This window comes from Hyalella azteca, unplaced genomic scaffold, assembly GCF_000764305.2.
Source record: "Hyalella azteca isolate HAZT.00-mixed unplaced genomic scaffold, Hazt_2.0.2 contig16599, whole genome shotgun sequence".
NCBI lineage: Eukaryota > Metazoa > Arthropoda > Malacostraca > Amphipoda > Hyalellidae > Hyalella > Hyalella azteca.
Window position 1 is genome coordinate 418,403 of NW_025946415.1, and position 17,848 is coordinate 436,250.

The following is a 17,848-nucleotide window of genomic DNA, read 5'->3' on the forward strand; positions in this document are numbered from 1 at the left end:
ATGAGGCCCAAAATAAAATTCGGTAGATAAATCTATCAAGAGAAAAAAATGTAGAATATTTTGAAACAGAAAATATTTACGCGTTGACGTTCAGATAAATTATTTAGAGAACTCGCTTAAAAAAATGTAAATCTATGGGTATATGGTCCTCAGGTGTAGAAATACCATAAACAATTTGTATCTCTCAATTATACATTAAAGTGACGCAGCTCGCTCGGAGTTTTCAGCGCATGCATATCTCATTTATGGAAAAAAGGCGCTATTGTGCTCGTCATGTCCTTCGGTCCATCCGTCCGTACGTCCGTCTGTCCGTCCGTCCGTAAGTCCATCCGTCCGTAAGTCCATTCGTCCGTAAGTCCATTCGTCCGTAAGTCCATTCGTCCGTAAGTCCATCCGTCCGTCTGTCTGTCTGTCCGTAAGTCCATCCCTCCGTCTGTCTGTCTGTCTGTCCGTCCGTCCGTCCGTCTGTGACTTCACGTTGCCTATACTATCCATGATACTATAGGCAACGAGAAAATGCGCTCTCTGTCAGTCACCGCAGTGAGTATTGAGTTATATTTTTTTCACCATGGGCCCGCGGGTAAAATCGCGATCGTTCTGAGCAAAATCAATGAGACATTTTCATGGCCTATTGCGACAAGTTTAATTAATATTCAAATATGCTTTGAAAATTCATCTGCTTGAGGCTCAATCTTGGTCAGGCTGCACAAATTTACAACGTTACAATCATATCCAGTCCTGCCTATGCAGTCCGACAAGGTTTCATATTGTATAAACAATAAACAATTTTATTGTTGTGTCAGATTGTTTTCTGCTTAATTAGGGTAGGTACAGCTTTCAAAATAAAATTTGGATTCAGTTTACGTACGCCTCACGCGGTTGCCAAGCCAGCCACGCTCGAGGCATGCTAATCAGTAAACACCATCTGATAATATATGGTATTTACATTCTTTTAAGCAGATTCACATTTTTGGTATGTATGTAAATCGCTTTCGTATCATATTTGCGGACCAGAGTTTTCCGTTTTTCTGTCTTGACTTCTTAGCTTACTGCTACTAATTTTGATGAGGAAATCTACTTGCAAGCTTTACTTTCGAATCAACTTAATTCAACTGCTGGAGCATGATTGCTAAACCCCAAGCAAGTTCAACGAATTAAATTTTCAACCATCGCCACCATCAGTTACGTCGTTATAGTAATATGTTGTATGATCTCTCGTAATAAAATGACTGCACATTCATTTTATTAAACCCTTTTATTAAATTCATTTTATTAAAGTCCTCAATTTCATTTAAAAATGCACAATTTTTTCGAAAATCGTAATAATTTTAGCTCACGAATTATTGCGAATAACATTGGATAACACATGATCAACATTCAATCTAAATATAAATAAATAAAAAACTGTGTACTCACGATGTTGTCACTGAAGAAGAACGAAGCTCCGCCCACGGCAGGCGACACCGTGGCTGGTGGCGAAGAGCTCAAGGGGATGGTAGAGTCTTCGGGTATGTCGAGTACTTCTCCCTCTCGGATGGTTTCCAGGTTAGTGGCGGCTAAACCTGGCGAAGTGCCAACTATCATCGAATTGGACAGTGGATCACCACTTAGGTCATCCATAGGCTCACAAGAACTAATGATTCCTTCGACCACATGGGATAAAACTTCGTTTCCAGATTTCTTTATGGCTTCCAAGTCAATACTGTCTAGCAAGGAAGAAGATGATTCGCGTTTCTCGCGCGATGGATAAGATTTCATTTTCATATCTTTCGATATGAGTTCAGATTCGGCTTGTTCACCGTCGTTATCCCCATTAACGGCACTGGGTGCAAATTCCCCACGCGTAGGTTTACCAGAGGATTCAAAAGATGCAACTCCATGTTTCCGCACTTTGCTCGTCAGATCTGGTCGCTCGGGCCCCTGTGAACTTGGTGTCATATCCTCATAGATGTTCTCAGGTTCACTCTTGTCATTAGACACAACGAGATCACCGTCACTGTTCAGTAAACCATCGTGACTATTCGTTGAATTTATTCCTTCAATACCGGTGTTCATCGGGCGGGATGTCATCTTTTCTTATGGTTGTATACGGTTAGATTTAGGCACATAGGTTGGATTAGATTTGCCACCATCTCCAGTTGATTTACAAGAATATATTGCATTCGCACGATGATTCTTCATCTATTATATTAAATTTATTTTATTGCGAGGATTTTCAAGACTTAAACTTCATCAATCCTAAATTGGTTGATAATAAATAACGTGAATTGGATCACATAAAATGTTGAGCTTCAGTTATAGGATTGTCTTTCACCGCTTCAATTATTTTCATGATTTTTATTATATAAACTACTACCTAAAATATGGCCGGTATAAAACTTCACCTTATTAGATTACAGCCTGGCCTTCATTTGATCATGTTTGGTCTAGCCTAACATAATTCTGCACATGGAAATGAATAATTTAGAAAAATATGAAAATGCGAATCACAAGTAACTGATCAAGTTGACAATAATTAATATGAAACGTCCGTAAAATTTCTTCAAATTGTGAACTATCTCACTTTGACGTCGAGGATATATAAGTGGTTTGGATATGCCGAAACACTGACTAGGATACTAGCGCTCTAATGAAGAAAGACTAGTGCGATAAAATAGGATTCGTACTATTTAACAGACATATACTTGAAGGTACGATGTACTATATTAATTAAAAAACATTAAGATAAGGTATCAGTACGATGACAGAGAGTTACATGAAAGATAAAGCTGAAGAAAAAGTAGAATAAAGAAAAAACCGAAGCAACCTACCAATTGGTCCCTATTTACCCATTCTCATTCCAGGCACTTACTGCCAATCATGAACGACAAATCGATTACTGGAATTACACTTTCCGCCAATTCCCATGAGCGTCGAGGGCGCCATGAGGCTGCCATTCCCATTCCCGATCGACTGGCGTATGGGGAATACCGTGCATCCCGGTACCGTTATACGAGCTTAGCTTCAGGTACTGGGAACCATCGTATCTAGGAACCATCGTATCTCAGAACTATCGTGTCTCAACATCTTATCTCAGAACCATCGTATCTCAGAGCCATCGCATCTCAGAAGCATCGTATCTCACCACCATCGTATCTCACTACCTACCATCGTATCTCACTATAACCTACCATCGTATCTTAGAACCATCGTACCTCAGAACCATCGTACCTCAGAACCATCGTATCTCAGAACCATCTTGCGTTAAAACCATCATCCGACACCATCATCGCAAACTATCAATGTACTGTAATGCACTTTTTAGCGCATTTTCTCATTTATGGAAAAAATGCACTATTGTGCTCGCCATGTCCGTCCGTCCGTGACTTCACGTTTTCGTCGACGATAAAATGCGCTCTCTGTCACTCACTGCAGTGAGTACTGAGTTATATTTTTTTAATATATCACCGGGGTTTTCACTGCCGCGTGTTGCTAGCGCACGACACCCACAGCCCGGCACGCGTGACCTATAGAGAGCAGCGTATTGACTTATCTTCTCATGGCAACTAGAGCTCCTAAAATAACATCACCTGTCGTCCCATCACTCTTTTTATCGTGAGAATAAACCACACTTTTATCTACATATTTGATGTTCTGAATAAAATAAGCACAAGTACGCGAAAAGACAAAGATGAGTTTTGAAAAAAATGTCCAAGCGAAGCACGGCAGCAAAACCGTCACTTCGAGTGCCGGACAGACCGAGTCTTTTCCGAAGATATTTTGGTGTCATCAAAAACACATTGGTAACTTTTGTTTATTGCATCATACAAACACTCAATTTGTATTACAAAACCATAATGCACAGTGATTGATTCTTCTTTACGGAGAAACCAGAAGATTAAACGTACGACGGAATTGATGGCACGGGAGCGAAACTCTACGGACAACGCTCTCCCCCGCATCCCGACGCGCACTGAGCAGCAATGCTGTGGAGGAGTATGGACAGCCAAGAGCTTCGTGATCTGGAATACAGCGGCCGAAATAAGCCAACTAAACAATAAGTATTTCAACAAATATTTGTCAAATGCCAATGCTTTTATGGAGTGTACTTCGTGATGTTATTAAGGTCAAAGTGTTATTATTTGTTGACAGGATTCAATTCACGTGCCGTTTTAACGTGAACACTTTTGAAATTTCACACTCGATTCAAAATTTTTGCATTCCTGTTGATGGACTTGAAAATATTGAAAGAAAAAGATGTAAAATATTTAAACAACGAAAAATTAATTTCTGTTCACTTTAATATGCATCGGTAAACATTGTAAGCATAGGAGAAATGAATAAAATTTTAGCATACATGCTACTCCCCAGCGTGTCAGTGTACATGCTAGTCTCAGGTGCAGTGTGTCAGTATACATGCTAGTCGCAGGTGCAGTGCGTCAGTATACATGCTAGTCGCAGGTGCAGTGCGTCAGTATACATGCTAGTCTCAGGTGCAGTGTCAGTATACATGCTAGTCTCAGGTGCAGTGTGTCAGTATACATGCTAGTCTCAGGTGCAGTGCGTCAGAATACATGCTAGTCTCAGGTGCAGTGTGTCAGTATACATGCTAGTCGCAGGTGCAGTGCGTCAGTATACATGCTAGTCTCAGGTGCAGCGTGTCAGTATACATGCTAGTCGCAGGTGCAGCGTGTCAGTATACATGCTAGTCTCAGGTGCAGTGCGTCAGAATACATGCTAGTCTCAGGTGCAGTGTGTCAGTATACATGCTAGTCGCAGGTGCAGAGTGTCAGTATACATGCTAGTCTTAGGTGCAGTGTCAGTATACATGCTAGTCGCAGGTGCAGAGTGTCAGTATACATGCTAGTCTTAGGTGCAGTGTCAGTATACATGCTAGTCTCAGGTGCAGCGTGTCAGTATACATGCTAGTCTCAGGTGCAGTGCATCAGTATACATGCTAGTCTCAGGTGCAGGGTCAGTATACATGCTAGTCTCAGGTGCAGTGTCAGTATACATGCTAGTCTCAGGTGCAGTGTCAGTTTACATGCTAGTCTCAGGTACAGTGTAGTGGTGTTTTCTCTCAATCAATAAATTCTTGCCGAAGCTACGTATCGACCGCAGCGTGCAACTCTGCCACCGTCTACCAAACGCATTAGCTGCAATTGCTTAATCTTGATCATTACTTTCGTCAATATTGTAACCTAACTCAAACCTAAATGCTGCATAACTACTTAAACCTAGAGATTAGGCTTAATTTTTTAATGTTAAAATTAATCCAACTAAAAAAAGTGAAGCTAATTGTTAACATTGACATTCAAAAATGTCAGAGTAACGCAAATTCATGATTTAGTATTAGGGGATAACGTAACGTAGAATCGCACACATTGACAACGTAAATTTTCTACTATGTGAGCGATTAAAATCTTCGAATGAATATCTCCGTCAATAAATCATGGTATACGTATTTTTTCCATTTCAGTGAGTTCGGAAATTTAATTGGTGCAGCTTTAGTAATTTAATAATAAGTTTTAAAGTTGATTGTCACGTCATATAAGCAGCACGTTGGTTGTTCGCCGGGAATCGCCGCTCATGTTACATGTGGATCGTGTATCAAATCACGAGTACGTTCGATCAACAATTCAACATGATAGTTCATCGTTCAATGGAAAACATACTACGAATATAATTTTTTCAAATCGTCTATTCCATATATTTTCTAGAAACCAGCGAGTGAATAATTTGAATAGAATCTTTTAAAAACTTCAAAAGAAATATGCCAAAAAATGTTCAATGCCGCAATGGCACTGTTTGAGGCCTCAATTTCTAGTCTTTTTCATTCGTTTACATTGACATTGAGTGTTAAATATTCAGTGCAAAGCTAACAATAGAGACACAATTAGGCAATAGATACGATTTCCTCTTACCATTTAAGCAATTTACAATACATTACTCTCAGGTCTCAGCCAATGGTACTATACGTTCCTAAACTAAAGGAGGGCAACGAGAGCTACGGACAGTTGAGTTAGGTTGGCACTGCACTTGTTTCGCAACCTCGCATGCCGAGACAACAGTTGCGTTGGGCAGCGCCGGTGGGCATTAATGGAAGCTGTACAAATTGTCACAAATTAAGAACGTTCAAGACTTAATTTTCAAAGCACGGAAGTTTATAATAACTTTTGTATTGTTTTTTTTTTCAATATAGATTACAGGAGTTATAATTTCCATACGAAGAAAGTCACTAGAAAAATTGTAATAGAGTTACAAATTAATTTCGAACAAACCACAGTCCACAGTATTGGAGTATTATTAGGGCATATCTAGCTCACTATTTACAGCGATAAACTTACGTAATGATGTTAAACGGTATTTGGAATATATCTGTCGGCAATTTCTTCAGTTCAACACTCAATTATGTCGAACGTTACACCCGGATGCAGCAATTAGTTCGTAAACAGTCGGGTACTACATACAACCGCAAGCAGCTAACAACACTAATCAACGTTGCGCCAGGTACACTGCCCTAACTAACGCACCCTTGCACTGCATCTATTGCAACACTGGACAGCTGAAAACCGTCAGTCGTTACTCCGTCTCGTGATTTGAAAAAACTTATGAGCTTCTTCTTCGTCTGGAGGTGTATTTTAGGCTTTAGGATAAGTTTTATATTGGCTTCGTATTTTTTAAATAATTTTCATCCCTTATTGTAACAGTAAGCTATTGATAAAAACCATTACTTTTCGTTTCATGAGCTCTATGACGTAAGTCGTTTGAACAACGTGTCTATTGACGTGCGAAAAAAATTAACTTTCTTTTAAATTTGTTGAATTACATAATATTATCTCGCTACTTTTCCGAAAATTGTATTGCCAGTTATCATGCGATCATGTGCTGTGCAATCTATCTTAAGGAGTTTCAGAAAACATTGAATCAAAGCTTCACTCAAACACTCTGCAACTTTCGTAATTCCCCTTGTCATGATTTTAATTTTGTATCCTCCCACAAGTTATACGTATTTACCGGCAGCTCATTTCCTCTCATGAGGCGAGGAAATGAGACAGAACCTTGCTAGTTCAAGCCAGCAACAAGCTGTGGATGTTCTTGTTCTGCAACGTTAAGAATCGGCGTCAGGCCTACGGCCTAACAAACGCTGAAACCTGAGGGTCTTCCGACGCGTGTCAGTGCTCGTCAGAAGTCCTATGGGATTCCGCGTTTCTCGGCGCATCATTCCCCACAGAACTTGCGGTGTCTGACCGTGGATCTCAGTTGTGGTGAGCTATTATATAGGCAGGACTTCCTACATTTCCCTTCCCTGTCTTTCTCATGTAGGAAACCTTATGTACGAGAATATTTGTTTTTGTTGCTGATCACACGTCCCTCATTGTCACTTCGTCTCTTTGAGATGTTAACGCTGTTTCCTTCTAGCAAACTTCAGCGGCCTGGAGACCTTCCGTCTCTTATGGGTAATGAACGAAATTCGCGACACCCACCACCTCATTGGTGCTTTTAAGCATTGAGTTGAACTTCGAGATAGCATAATAGCTGAAGCGCTGGTGAACATGTGGCCATTAAATAAACAGGCCGCTCATAGGAGGAAGCCAGAAAATTGATGGAGCAACTTCACACCATAACTTTCAAACCTAACCTGCATTATTCTTGTCGGAATAAATTGCTTCAAATTCCGGGATTTTAGAAACGCGCAAATCGATTCTAAAAATGTGCGAAATAATCAGAGCCATAGTATGAGTGTTATAGTTAATACAAATGAACTCTAGTTTACTTCAAGAGATACAAGGCAGCATTGAAAATAGAATGCTTGAGTATTCGCAAGCTAAGACCCGTTTAAAGAGATGAGATTTTTATAGTAAATGCCAAAGAATGAATGATTTTCTATGGTTTTGTGAATAAGCCATTTAAGGAGCCATTAAAAGACAGAGTTTATCGTGAATCTTTATTACTTTTCCAACTCCTGCCTCATTCTTCTCTTATTAAAGAATCCCAAAATCAATATTGGTTTTGACATCCTCTTCACTGTCACTGTCAACTACTGCCTGTTTTTCCTTGGAGTTCCTCTTTGATTTATTTTTGTTTGATTTACTAGACTTTGATGTCGCTTCAGTGTCGCTGGACTTAGAATTATCTAACTTGCCATTACTTGACACAGAAGTGCGATCCTTTCCATTATTTTTTGGTATTAATTTCGTAGGCGCGTCACCAAATTCACTGTCACTAGAGTCATACTTACTTTCATCATCATTTTCATCGTCCGAGGGTAACTCGTCTAAATCAGGTTTAATGTCCACGTTATCCATCATGGCTCGCATTTGTCGTAGCTTATCAGACATGACATCCATAGCAGAAATTTTTGCTTCGACCAACTCCCGTTGGATAATTTCATCCGATTTCAATTGTCCCACAAATCCTCGAGACATAACACCAGATTTCCGACGTTCCAGGTCCTCGTTCACTAATTTCTCGAGTAGCTGAGCACATTGGCGCGCGCGTTGAAACGCGTTAGAGATGCAAAAGCGAATGTGTTTTTTCTCGAGCATAACGAGACCAGGGAAATTCATGGAAGTAATTTCTCCATGCGGGTTGAGGCCTACAACGAGTCTGCCGAGGACAACCTGCAAACATAAATTGTGTGTGAATAAAAAAATTAGATCAGTACTCACTGCAGTGAGTGACAGAGAGCGCATTTTCTCGTCCGTCCGTACGTGAAGTCCCGGACGGACGGACGGACATGGCGAGCACAATAGCGCCTTTTTTCCATAAATGAGAAAATGCGCTGAAAAGACGATTATATTTCTAGTAAAATAATCAAGTGAAAATGGCTCTAGAAAAAATGTGGAAATAAATTTCATAGGCCAAAAGCCACGATATTGATTTGTGGTTCTGCAATCCTATAAATAACTACATGCATAACATCCCAAAATATCTTTATTAAGAAACGGCTAGAACTTAAACTGTGGCTTAAGGGATCAGAAATACTTTGTAAGGAATAATAACTGCCACAGTATAAATTTAATAAAATAGAAATAGCTTAAAGTTTGAAGTGATCATCATTATATCGACTACCATATTAGAACACTATATTATACACACAAGAAAGCAGTATCGTACATATATACCACCACACCAGAAACACGATAAGACCAAGCATTGTAACTTGTAATCATACCTTCCGAAATGCACGATTTAACTTTATAGCCTCAATGATATTTAATCAGATATATTAAGACACGTTGCTGGCCAAGCATCGACAAATTAGGCGTTATAAGCGAAGCCGTAACAATAACAACATCAACGACATCAACATCGACAACACCAACATCAATAACATCAACATCAATAACATCAACAGCAACAAGGTGAAAATCAATGGAGATGAAACAAGGACAAGGAAAACAGGAAGAACAAGAATATCACTAATTACAAGAAAGTATACAAAAACAAATAAGCAATATGAAGAACAGCAAATGTAAGAAGGCCAACAACATCAAAAAATAAGAGAAAGGAGATCAAAAATGGAAATGTATAAATAAAAAAGCCTTATAAAAAAGCAGGAAGAGCGAGAAAATTTACGACAGGAAAAACATGAAGATAACTAGAAAAAACATATCAACCAAAAAATAACAAGAAAAAAAAAGAACAAAATCAAGAAGATTAACAACCACAACAACCAAATGCAGGGCTGAGGTGAACATTATTATAAACAAGAACACAAAGCAGACCCTCTCCTCGAGGTCTGTAGGGTCTGAGAAGACCACGAGCTCTGGAGGTAAGCATTATTATAAACAAGACCACAAAGCAGACCCTCTCCTCGAGGTCTGTAGGGTCAGAGAAGACCACGAGCTCTGGACGTAAGCATTATTATAAACAAGACCACAAAGCAGACCCTCTCCTCGAGGTCTGTAGGGTCTGAGAAGACCACAAGCTCTGGAAGTAAGCATTATTATAAGCAAGACCACAAAGCAGACCCTCTCCTCGAGGTCTGTAGGGTCTGAGAAGACCACGAGCTCCTCGTCAGGCTGCGCACAGAAGGCGTACGTCAGGCACACGGGCATCTTCTTCAGGAACGTCGGCACGGGCGCCCGCTCTGTGAAGTTGTGTATCGTCACGCGCCCGTCCTCCTGCAATAATAATTAATATTGTTAACAATTATTTATTTTTATTCATTTATCATTATATTATTTATTATTAAATTATTTACTAATTACAGTATATATTATTAAAATTATTAAAATTCAGTATTAAGGCAACATTACAATCAATAATTTAGTGTTTTTTATCTCTTGTAAATGTCTTCTCCTGAGATCACATAATTTTTATCGTTGCTTCCTTCTGCGGTAAATTTAATAGCGGCAGTCAAAACGACCGTTATTATTTGTCCCTTAACTTATATGAAGGTTAATAGGACTGCGATATTGTATATATGCTATATTGTATATATACAATACAATTGTATTGCATATATTCGATATTGTATACATACTAGCCATACATGCTACTCGCCATGTGTCATGGTAACAAGGGTATCATGACTTAGACACTGGCAGCAAGTATCATGACCTGGGCAGTAACATCACTTATCATCACAAGTAACATCACCTGGACAGTAACATCACTTATCATCACAAGTATCATCACAAGTAACATCACCTGGACAGTAACATCCCTTATCATCACAAGTATCATCACAAGTATCATCACAAGTATCATCACAAGTATCATCACAAGTAACATCACCTGGACAGTAACATCCCTTATCATCACAAGTATCATCACAAGTAACATCACAAGTAACATCACCTGGACAGTAACATCACCTGGACAGTAACATCACAAGTAACATCACCTGGACAGTAACATCACCTGAGCAGTAACATCACAAGTAACATCACCTGAGCAGTAACATCACAAGTAACATCACCTGGACAGTAACATCAGGTCTATGGAAATGCTTGAGCGCCGCCACGGCCGCCATGTTACACGCGTCGCCGAGGTTGCCACGTGCATTCAACACCTGATAAAAATAAAGCGTTTAAATACATAAACTTAATCAGCTGACAAAAATAAAGCATTTAAATACATCAACAAAAATAAAGCGTTTAAAATACATCAACTTAACACGTTGACTCCGAAGTGGTACCTACATATGCGTACCACGAAATGTATTTCTCCAGGACGTACCTAGTGGTACAGAATTCAGGTTGCCTAAAATCGGCCAAATAATCCGAGAACAAAAAAGGCCAAAAAAGACAATAACTCAATATATACTAGTTTATTTGTAGGTTTCGCTATAAAAATTCCATTTATTTTCTTTTTGCGGTATTTAAAATTTAATTAGGAAGCACCCCTATCATAAATTTTAGCCGGCCAACAAAAATTGAGAAAAACTAAATCACGGAATTTGTCCGGAAAAAATGACCGTCTGGCCCTTTTTGAAAACGGTATAAAAAATGAAATAATAGTACAAGATGAAGCAGTCGGAGTCAAAGTGTTAATCAGTTGACAAAAATGAAGCATTTGAATACATCAACTTGATTAACTGACAAAAATAAAGTGTTTAAAATACATTCAATCAATCAGCATATTTAAAACTATAATAAGATAGGACTATCAAATTATTAGTCCTTCATTACTGCTCTGAACAATAGAACTACTATAAAGTAGTGTTAAAGTAGCAGCAATAGTTCATGCGGTAGTTGATCATATTAATTCAACACACCAGTGATGGCACTGATTCAACAAACTACAAAATATATAGTTTGATGAAAAGGAAAAGTTACATTTGAAATTTTAAAGAAAAAAAAATACATAAATAGTGAAAAATTAACAAGTTTTCATGCTAAAAATAACTGATAGATTAAATTCAGTGGAAAAATTTCTTTAAATTAGGCCAGGAATTTAGTAGAACAGATGAGCAAATTCCTCATTATTAAGTCACTAAAAATAAAATAAATGGCAATTCTTTGCAATTTCAAATCTGTTCTCAACATCAAAAGCAGTAAAATAATATGTTAAAATTACAGCCGATTAACCAATATCCATTTAATCGAATCCCAGCACTACCTACCGTTAGGTATATATTATCTATACTCTCATAAATTATCAAATGTTATTAACTGCTACATGACTCATAAGTACTTAATAATTAATATTTGCCAGCAAATTTTTACCATCTCAGCAACATCAACACACAGCAACATTCAGCACACCACACAACATATCACCACAACATCAACACACAGCAACATTCAGCACACCACACAACATATCACCATAACATCAACATACAGCAACATTCAACACACCACACAACACATACAAAATCTCACCGTAACATCAACCCGCAGCTGCCAGACGCTCTCCTCTGCCATGATGCAGAGAGCCTCAACATCCAAACATCTGCTCTCTTTGATGTTGCTGTCCAGGAGCTGCTGAAGTTCATCCTGAAACATTCAAAATGTATTAAGCAACATCCAAAAAATATAGTACTCACTGCAGTGAGTGACAGAGAGCGCATTTTCTCGTCGACGAAAACGTGAAGTCACGGACGGACGGACAGACAGATGGACAAGGTGAGCACAATAGTGCATTTTTTCATAAATGAGAAAATGCGCTAAAAATATCAAAAAGTTTGGATTTCTCTAGCATTAAACATGGTATGTACATGATATATTTATATATTTTCAAGATATTATTATTTTTGACATTTTTGTTCCTTCCCTAACATAATACAGCTATTAATTTCAAAATACTTCAAGATAAATAAATGTAACACATTAGGAAAGGACAGGAAAATGATATATTCATGTGAAACTCCAAATATTGACACTGCAGTGATACAAAGAAACAACCATCAACTCATCTCTACAAATGTATCTTAATTAAATATGCAATCATTAATAGAAAAATGCATCCTGACAGCACATTAATGGGCCCTAAGCAATCATCATCATAATGTTAATTATGATTCATAAACATCATACAAAATATTAAGAAATAAATATTGCACACAAATACCTATAAACAATTTCAACACCATTAATAATAATGCAGACTGTGGTATTGATAAGCACAGTACATAAGTTAATCAATTTATAATATGATAAAACTCAATGTGTGAATAAATTATAGATATTCATTTTAAATAGACCCATGATAAAAATTTATAATATTATAAAACTCAATGTGTCAAAAAATTATAGATATTCATTTTAAATAGACCCATGATGAAAATTTACAATATTATAAAACTCAATGTGACAAAAAATGATAGATATTCATTTTAAATAGACCCATGATGAAAATTTATAATATTATAAAACTCAATGTGTCAAAAAAATTATAGATATTCATTTAAAATAGACCCATGATGAAATGATGGTAGACCTGAGCATCATTGGTGCGTCCAGCCTCATACTCGGGCCCAGCCATGGGGGTGATGTGAACGCTGGTGAGGATCTTGCCTTCATTGGGGCGAGAGGGGCGCGGCTCCACCACCTCACATGACACCTGATAAATTTGTCTCATGAAGTGGCATATTTTATGTTTTCTGGTCACTATTATGCTTGTAAACATGTAGGAATATCACGAGGGAATTTAGGATACATGTATTTGAGTATGTATGATAAATGTTTATTAAAAGAATATTGCTTGTAGGTTAGCATATGTGATACATCCATGTTAGCATAAATGTATGTATATACATACTCTCCTACTTAATATTTATACCTATATCCAAGCACAAAATGGAGATTTAAGTGAAAATTAAATTAATATGACAGGATACATAACAATAAACTAACATTAAAAACAATACTAACAATAGGCTGGACTTTTTAATTTTTAAAAGACCTTACCTTTGCCAACACCCGCGTTTCTCCCAGAGATACAGTACATGTGCCAAAATCTTTCCCAAATTGTATGGAAACTTCTCTATTCTCTAGCAGTCCTCTGCCATCCAGCCTTACTCCAGCCACCAAAGAGGCTATCACAGCCTCCCGCTCGGTGTTGCTTAATGGTGCTAGGCGCAGCGACATGACTACACAACAATAAATAAATTAATGATTATTTAGACTCTAAAGTAATCTGATAAAGAAAGAATAAATTTACATCAAGTAATTATTTTATAGGCAATAGAAGTTGATTAGAATTTTGAAAATTTCATTATAATGTTGCTATCATGACTTCATGAGGGCACAGTCAAATGGGGGTAATAAGAGACAGGTGGGGTAAATCAGGGACAGTCATCCCATCCCACTGCCCACATTTTGTAATTTGTAAAAATGTTGCAGCAGCAAAACTAAACAAAATATTGCAAAACTAAAAATAGCACCTAGCATAAGGTTCAACATTTTTGCCATCAATGTATCATAAAGCAAATTAAGAAATCATATATTTACTGCCTCTAAGAAAATCCCTGAAAAAAAGTATGAAAAGCGAGATTTTTAAAAAATACCGCAGTACCGCTGAGGCGCTGCTTAAATCCGTAAAACTGTGGCAAAATAAATATTAGCCATATTAAAAAATTTCACTTGCAAAGAAGTTGCAAACAGGTGTTGGCTTAAAAATGAGATTTATGTTATGGAATATTGAACGAATATTGAACACTACTTAATTACGTTTTAATTAACAGCTATTAGGCTTTTAATTTGGTTAATTTCAATTTTTGTACAAAGCTTTGAACGATCTGTGTGTGTCCAATTCAAGTTGTGTCGGAATTAGTTTTCATGTGTCGAAATCCAACATCTCAACTTAATCATCTATTAATTTATTTACGACTTGAAATCAGCAAATACAAGTATACTTAAAGGATTCCTAATATATTCACAGACGTATTTAAAAGTCTCAAACCATAATATTCTTCCTATAAAAACAGTTATTCACTATTTGGTAGAGCCATGTCAACTGTCAAATTTGACACATTTTTCGATGATCTCACCACGTGGCATGCATTTTCTCTCTTTGGATCTCAATATTTTCCCACTAGATGGCTAAGACCTAGCGACACGCAAATGTATGACGTCACCATTTCAACCATCAATGAACGCATGGAACTAAAACAAAGCTAAATATAAAGGATAAACTAGAGAAGTGACGGAATTAACTACGATGTCGGAATATACCGCGTTTACCCTATGTTTATTTATTTTGGCAACTTGATTAAATTTAATTAAATTAAATTTTTATGTTTCTAATTTTTCATTTGCATAAACTGAATTTTAATTATAAAGAAAAATTTTGTGTACTGATTGCATTTATTGAATTCTTCAAGTGCGCTTTAAACTTCAATAGGCAAAATTCGCAAAAATTCATAGAAATAAATATATTGTATAATGCTTCTTACTTTCTTGAAATGGTTTCTGAAATTTTAATTTCTGGATATTTCAATGCTTGCCCGCTAAAGGGTTAAAAAAAAATTAATGCATCATCTGATCATCAGTCATCACAAGATTCACAACATTCTGCATAGAATGTTGTTAGCCCTATTGTTGTAGATAGAATTGTACACCAAGCAACATAGAATGAAAAGTACTAATTGAACTAAACTTTGATTTATTTCTCCCAAAAATATGATAGTTGTCACTGAAATATTCCTTTCTGTTTCATGTGTTCTTTGCAATTTTTTTTCGTTGCAGCCATTTGTGTTTATAATTATAATGGATCAAAATCATCAAACTTGACTAATTATTATATTAAGAAAAGGCAAATGCCAATCCTACGAAAATAAATTCACTGTTTTTTTTTTAAAGAGCTCAAATGACACGTGCCAGGCTGCCAGCACGGTTTAACCGTCGCCGTGAAGTGTAAACGCTACTGACTTTCCAGTCCAATCTTTCTTTTTTTTTAGGTTTGCATATTTTCAGATAGCTAGTGGTTTATTAGGCACAAATTAAACCCTGTTTAGGCAAGGGGCTGCATGGACCAGTTACCACTTCCAGTGCTCCTATAAAAAGAAATCAAATAATGAAGAATCTACGATTTCGGCAACTGGAACTCAGAAGACTTCTGACCAACAAAGCTTCTGCAGCGAAAAATAACGCCGAACCATGCGTACGGGAGTCCGGAAATTGTAGCGGACCAAATTAAACTCATTTACTTAGTGTAGAATAACAGCACTAATGTTGATTAGGTAGGTGTTGTCCGTCGCCGCTTCTTGCAATGTTCGTAATTTTCTAAGAGGAGGTTTAAAACTAATAATTTGATCGGATATATGCAAACTAACTTTGATTCTATCAAGTTTCTTGTTGCAATTCATGTATATGTCCCGATTAACTTTGTTCGTAACTCAATTACGAGTATTACTTGTGCGAAAAAAGAAAATAATTAGTAAATAAAATTTGCGATTAGTGAGTGTAATCGCAAGAAAGAATTCTCAGCATTCACACTTGGTAGTTAGCAAGTGTGAATGCTGAGGCGTGCTTTACAGGCGTTTGAAGGTGCGTCTAATTGGCATATTATAATAATATTAATAATAACGGTTTCCTTTTATTACGTCTTTTATGAGACCTTATGCTCATCGCCGATTCTTAACATCGCAGAACATCCACAGCATTTTGCGGTCTCGCACTTGCAACTCACTGCTTCAATTCTGCTGTGCTTAACCGCCCGGCCTCCTCGCCGATTCTGACCAGAAACTGGCGCACAGAGCAGGGATCGAACCCTCGCCTCCCTGCGCCAATCTTGGTACTCTGATCTTTAACTACTGGGCCACCCTGCTTAATTATGAAAGTATATTATAAGCCACCCTGCTAAATAATAAAATACATAAAATAACTTTTTTAAAAAACTACGTTTTTTTCTTGTGGACTAGAAAGTAGAATATAAATTATGGCTCGCCCCAAAAAACGTGTGTCGGGCAGATTTATGATTGAAGCGAAAAGCACACAACACACGAATTTTGGAAATTTGATGGTGAACGTACAGCCCGACACACGTTTTTTGGGGCGGGCCATAATTTATATTCTACTTTCTAGTCCACAAGAAAAAAACGTAGTTTTTTAAAAAAGTTATTTTATGTATTTTATTTTCTACTTTTTAGTCCGTTGTTACAAATGAAAAACGTTGTTGCGAGCCAATTTACTTAACTTGACGTACGTATCGATGATACGCAACGTCAGCGACTGCTCGTCTATAACGTGAGCGGCCGCACGTCTTACTATATATAAACTATATATAGTATATACGCCTGGAAACGTGCAACAAATTATTGATAACTGTATTGTTATCGGGAGCTGAGCTTCCCTAAAAGTTTCAGAGCGCTAGCTAATGGGAAAGTTGGTGAAATATCGATTGCAAGATTTGATCATCACAGACACGAAAGCGAGCTAAGAAAAACGTAGTAATAATAATAGCGGATTCAGCGTTTATTAGGCCGTAGGCCTGTCTACGATTCTTAACATCGCAGAATATTCACAGCCTGTTGCAGTCTCGAACGCGCAACTCACTGCGTATTTTTTTTCATTGTTTAACCGCCCGGCCTCATTGCCAATTCTGACCAGAAACTGGCGCACAGAGCTGGAATCGAACCCTCGCCTCCCTGCGCCACTGTAACCACTGTTCACAAGTCTACCAGGCGTGTTGCACAAACGGTTTTCAACACGCGTTCAACCAGACATGTCGCATAGGCATTTTAATACGCACCTTATCAGGCGTGTTGTCAATGCGTTTCAACACGCGTCCTGTCAGGCGTATTCTAAATGTATTTTTTTTTCAACACGCTCTATACCGAACACGTTGCAAAGGCCCTTTAATTAACACACGTTCTACCAGGCGTTTTGTAAAGGCGGTTTGAGACACGCTTTCTATAATTCGTGTCGTAGTGACAGTTTATAACACGTGTTGAATCTTGAATTGCTATGCA

At 37.6% G+C, this 17,848-nt stretch overlaps 1 protein-coding gene across 1 annotated transcript; it reads right to left on the reverse strand.

Annotated features, from left to right (window-relative positions):
• Positions 1–687: 687 nt before the first annotated feature.
• LOC108666413 (exosome complex component RRP45) lies at positions 688–14,075 on the reverse strand. Its single transcript, XM_018153290.2, has 8 exons — positions 13,845–14,075; positions 13,375–13,497; positions 12,318–12,431; positions 10,910–11,002; positions 9,957–10,109; positions 7,973–8,603; positions 1,417–2,075; positions 688–702 (listed from the first exon to the last, which is right to left on the reverse strand). Exons 1-8 carry the CDS (start codon positions 14,022–14,024, stop codon positions 688–690), a joined length of 1,968 nt encoding a protein of 655 aa, XP_018008779.2. The 5' UTR covers positions 14,025–14,075.
• Positions 14,076–17,848: the final 3,773 nt, after the last annotated feature.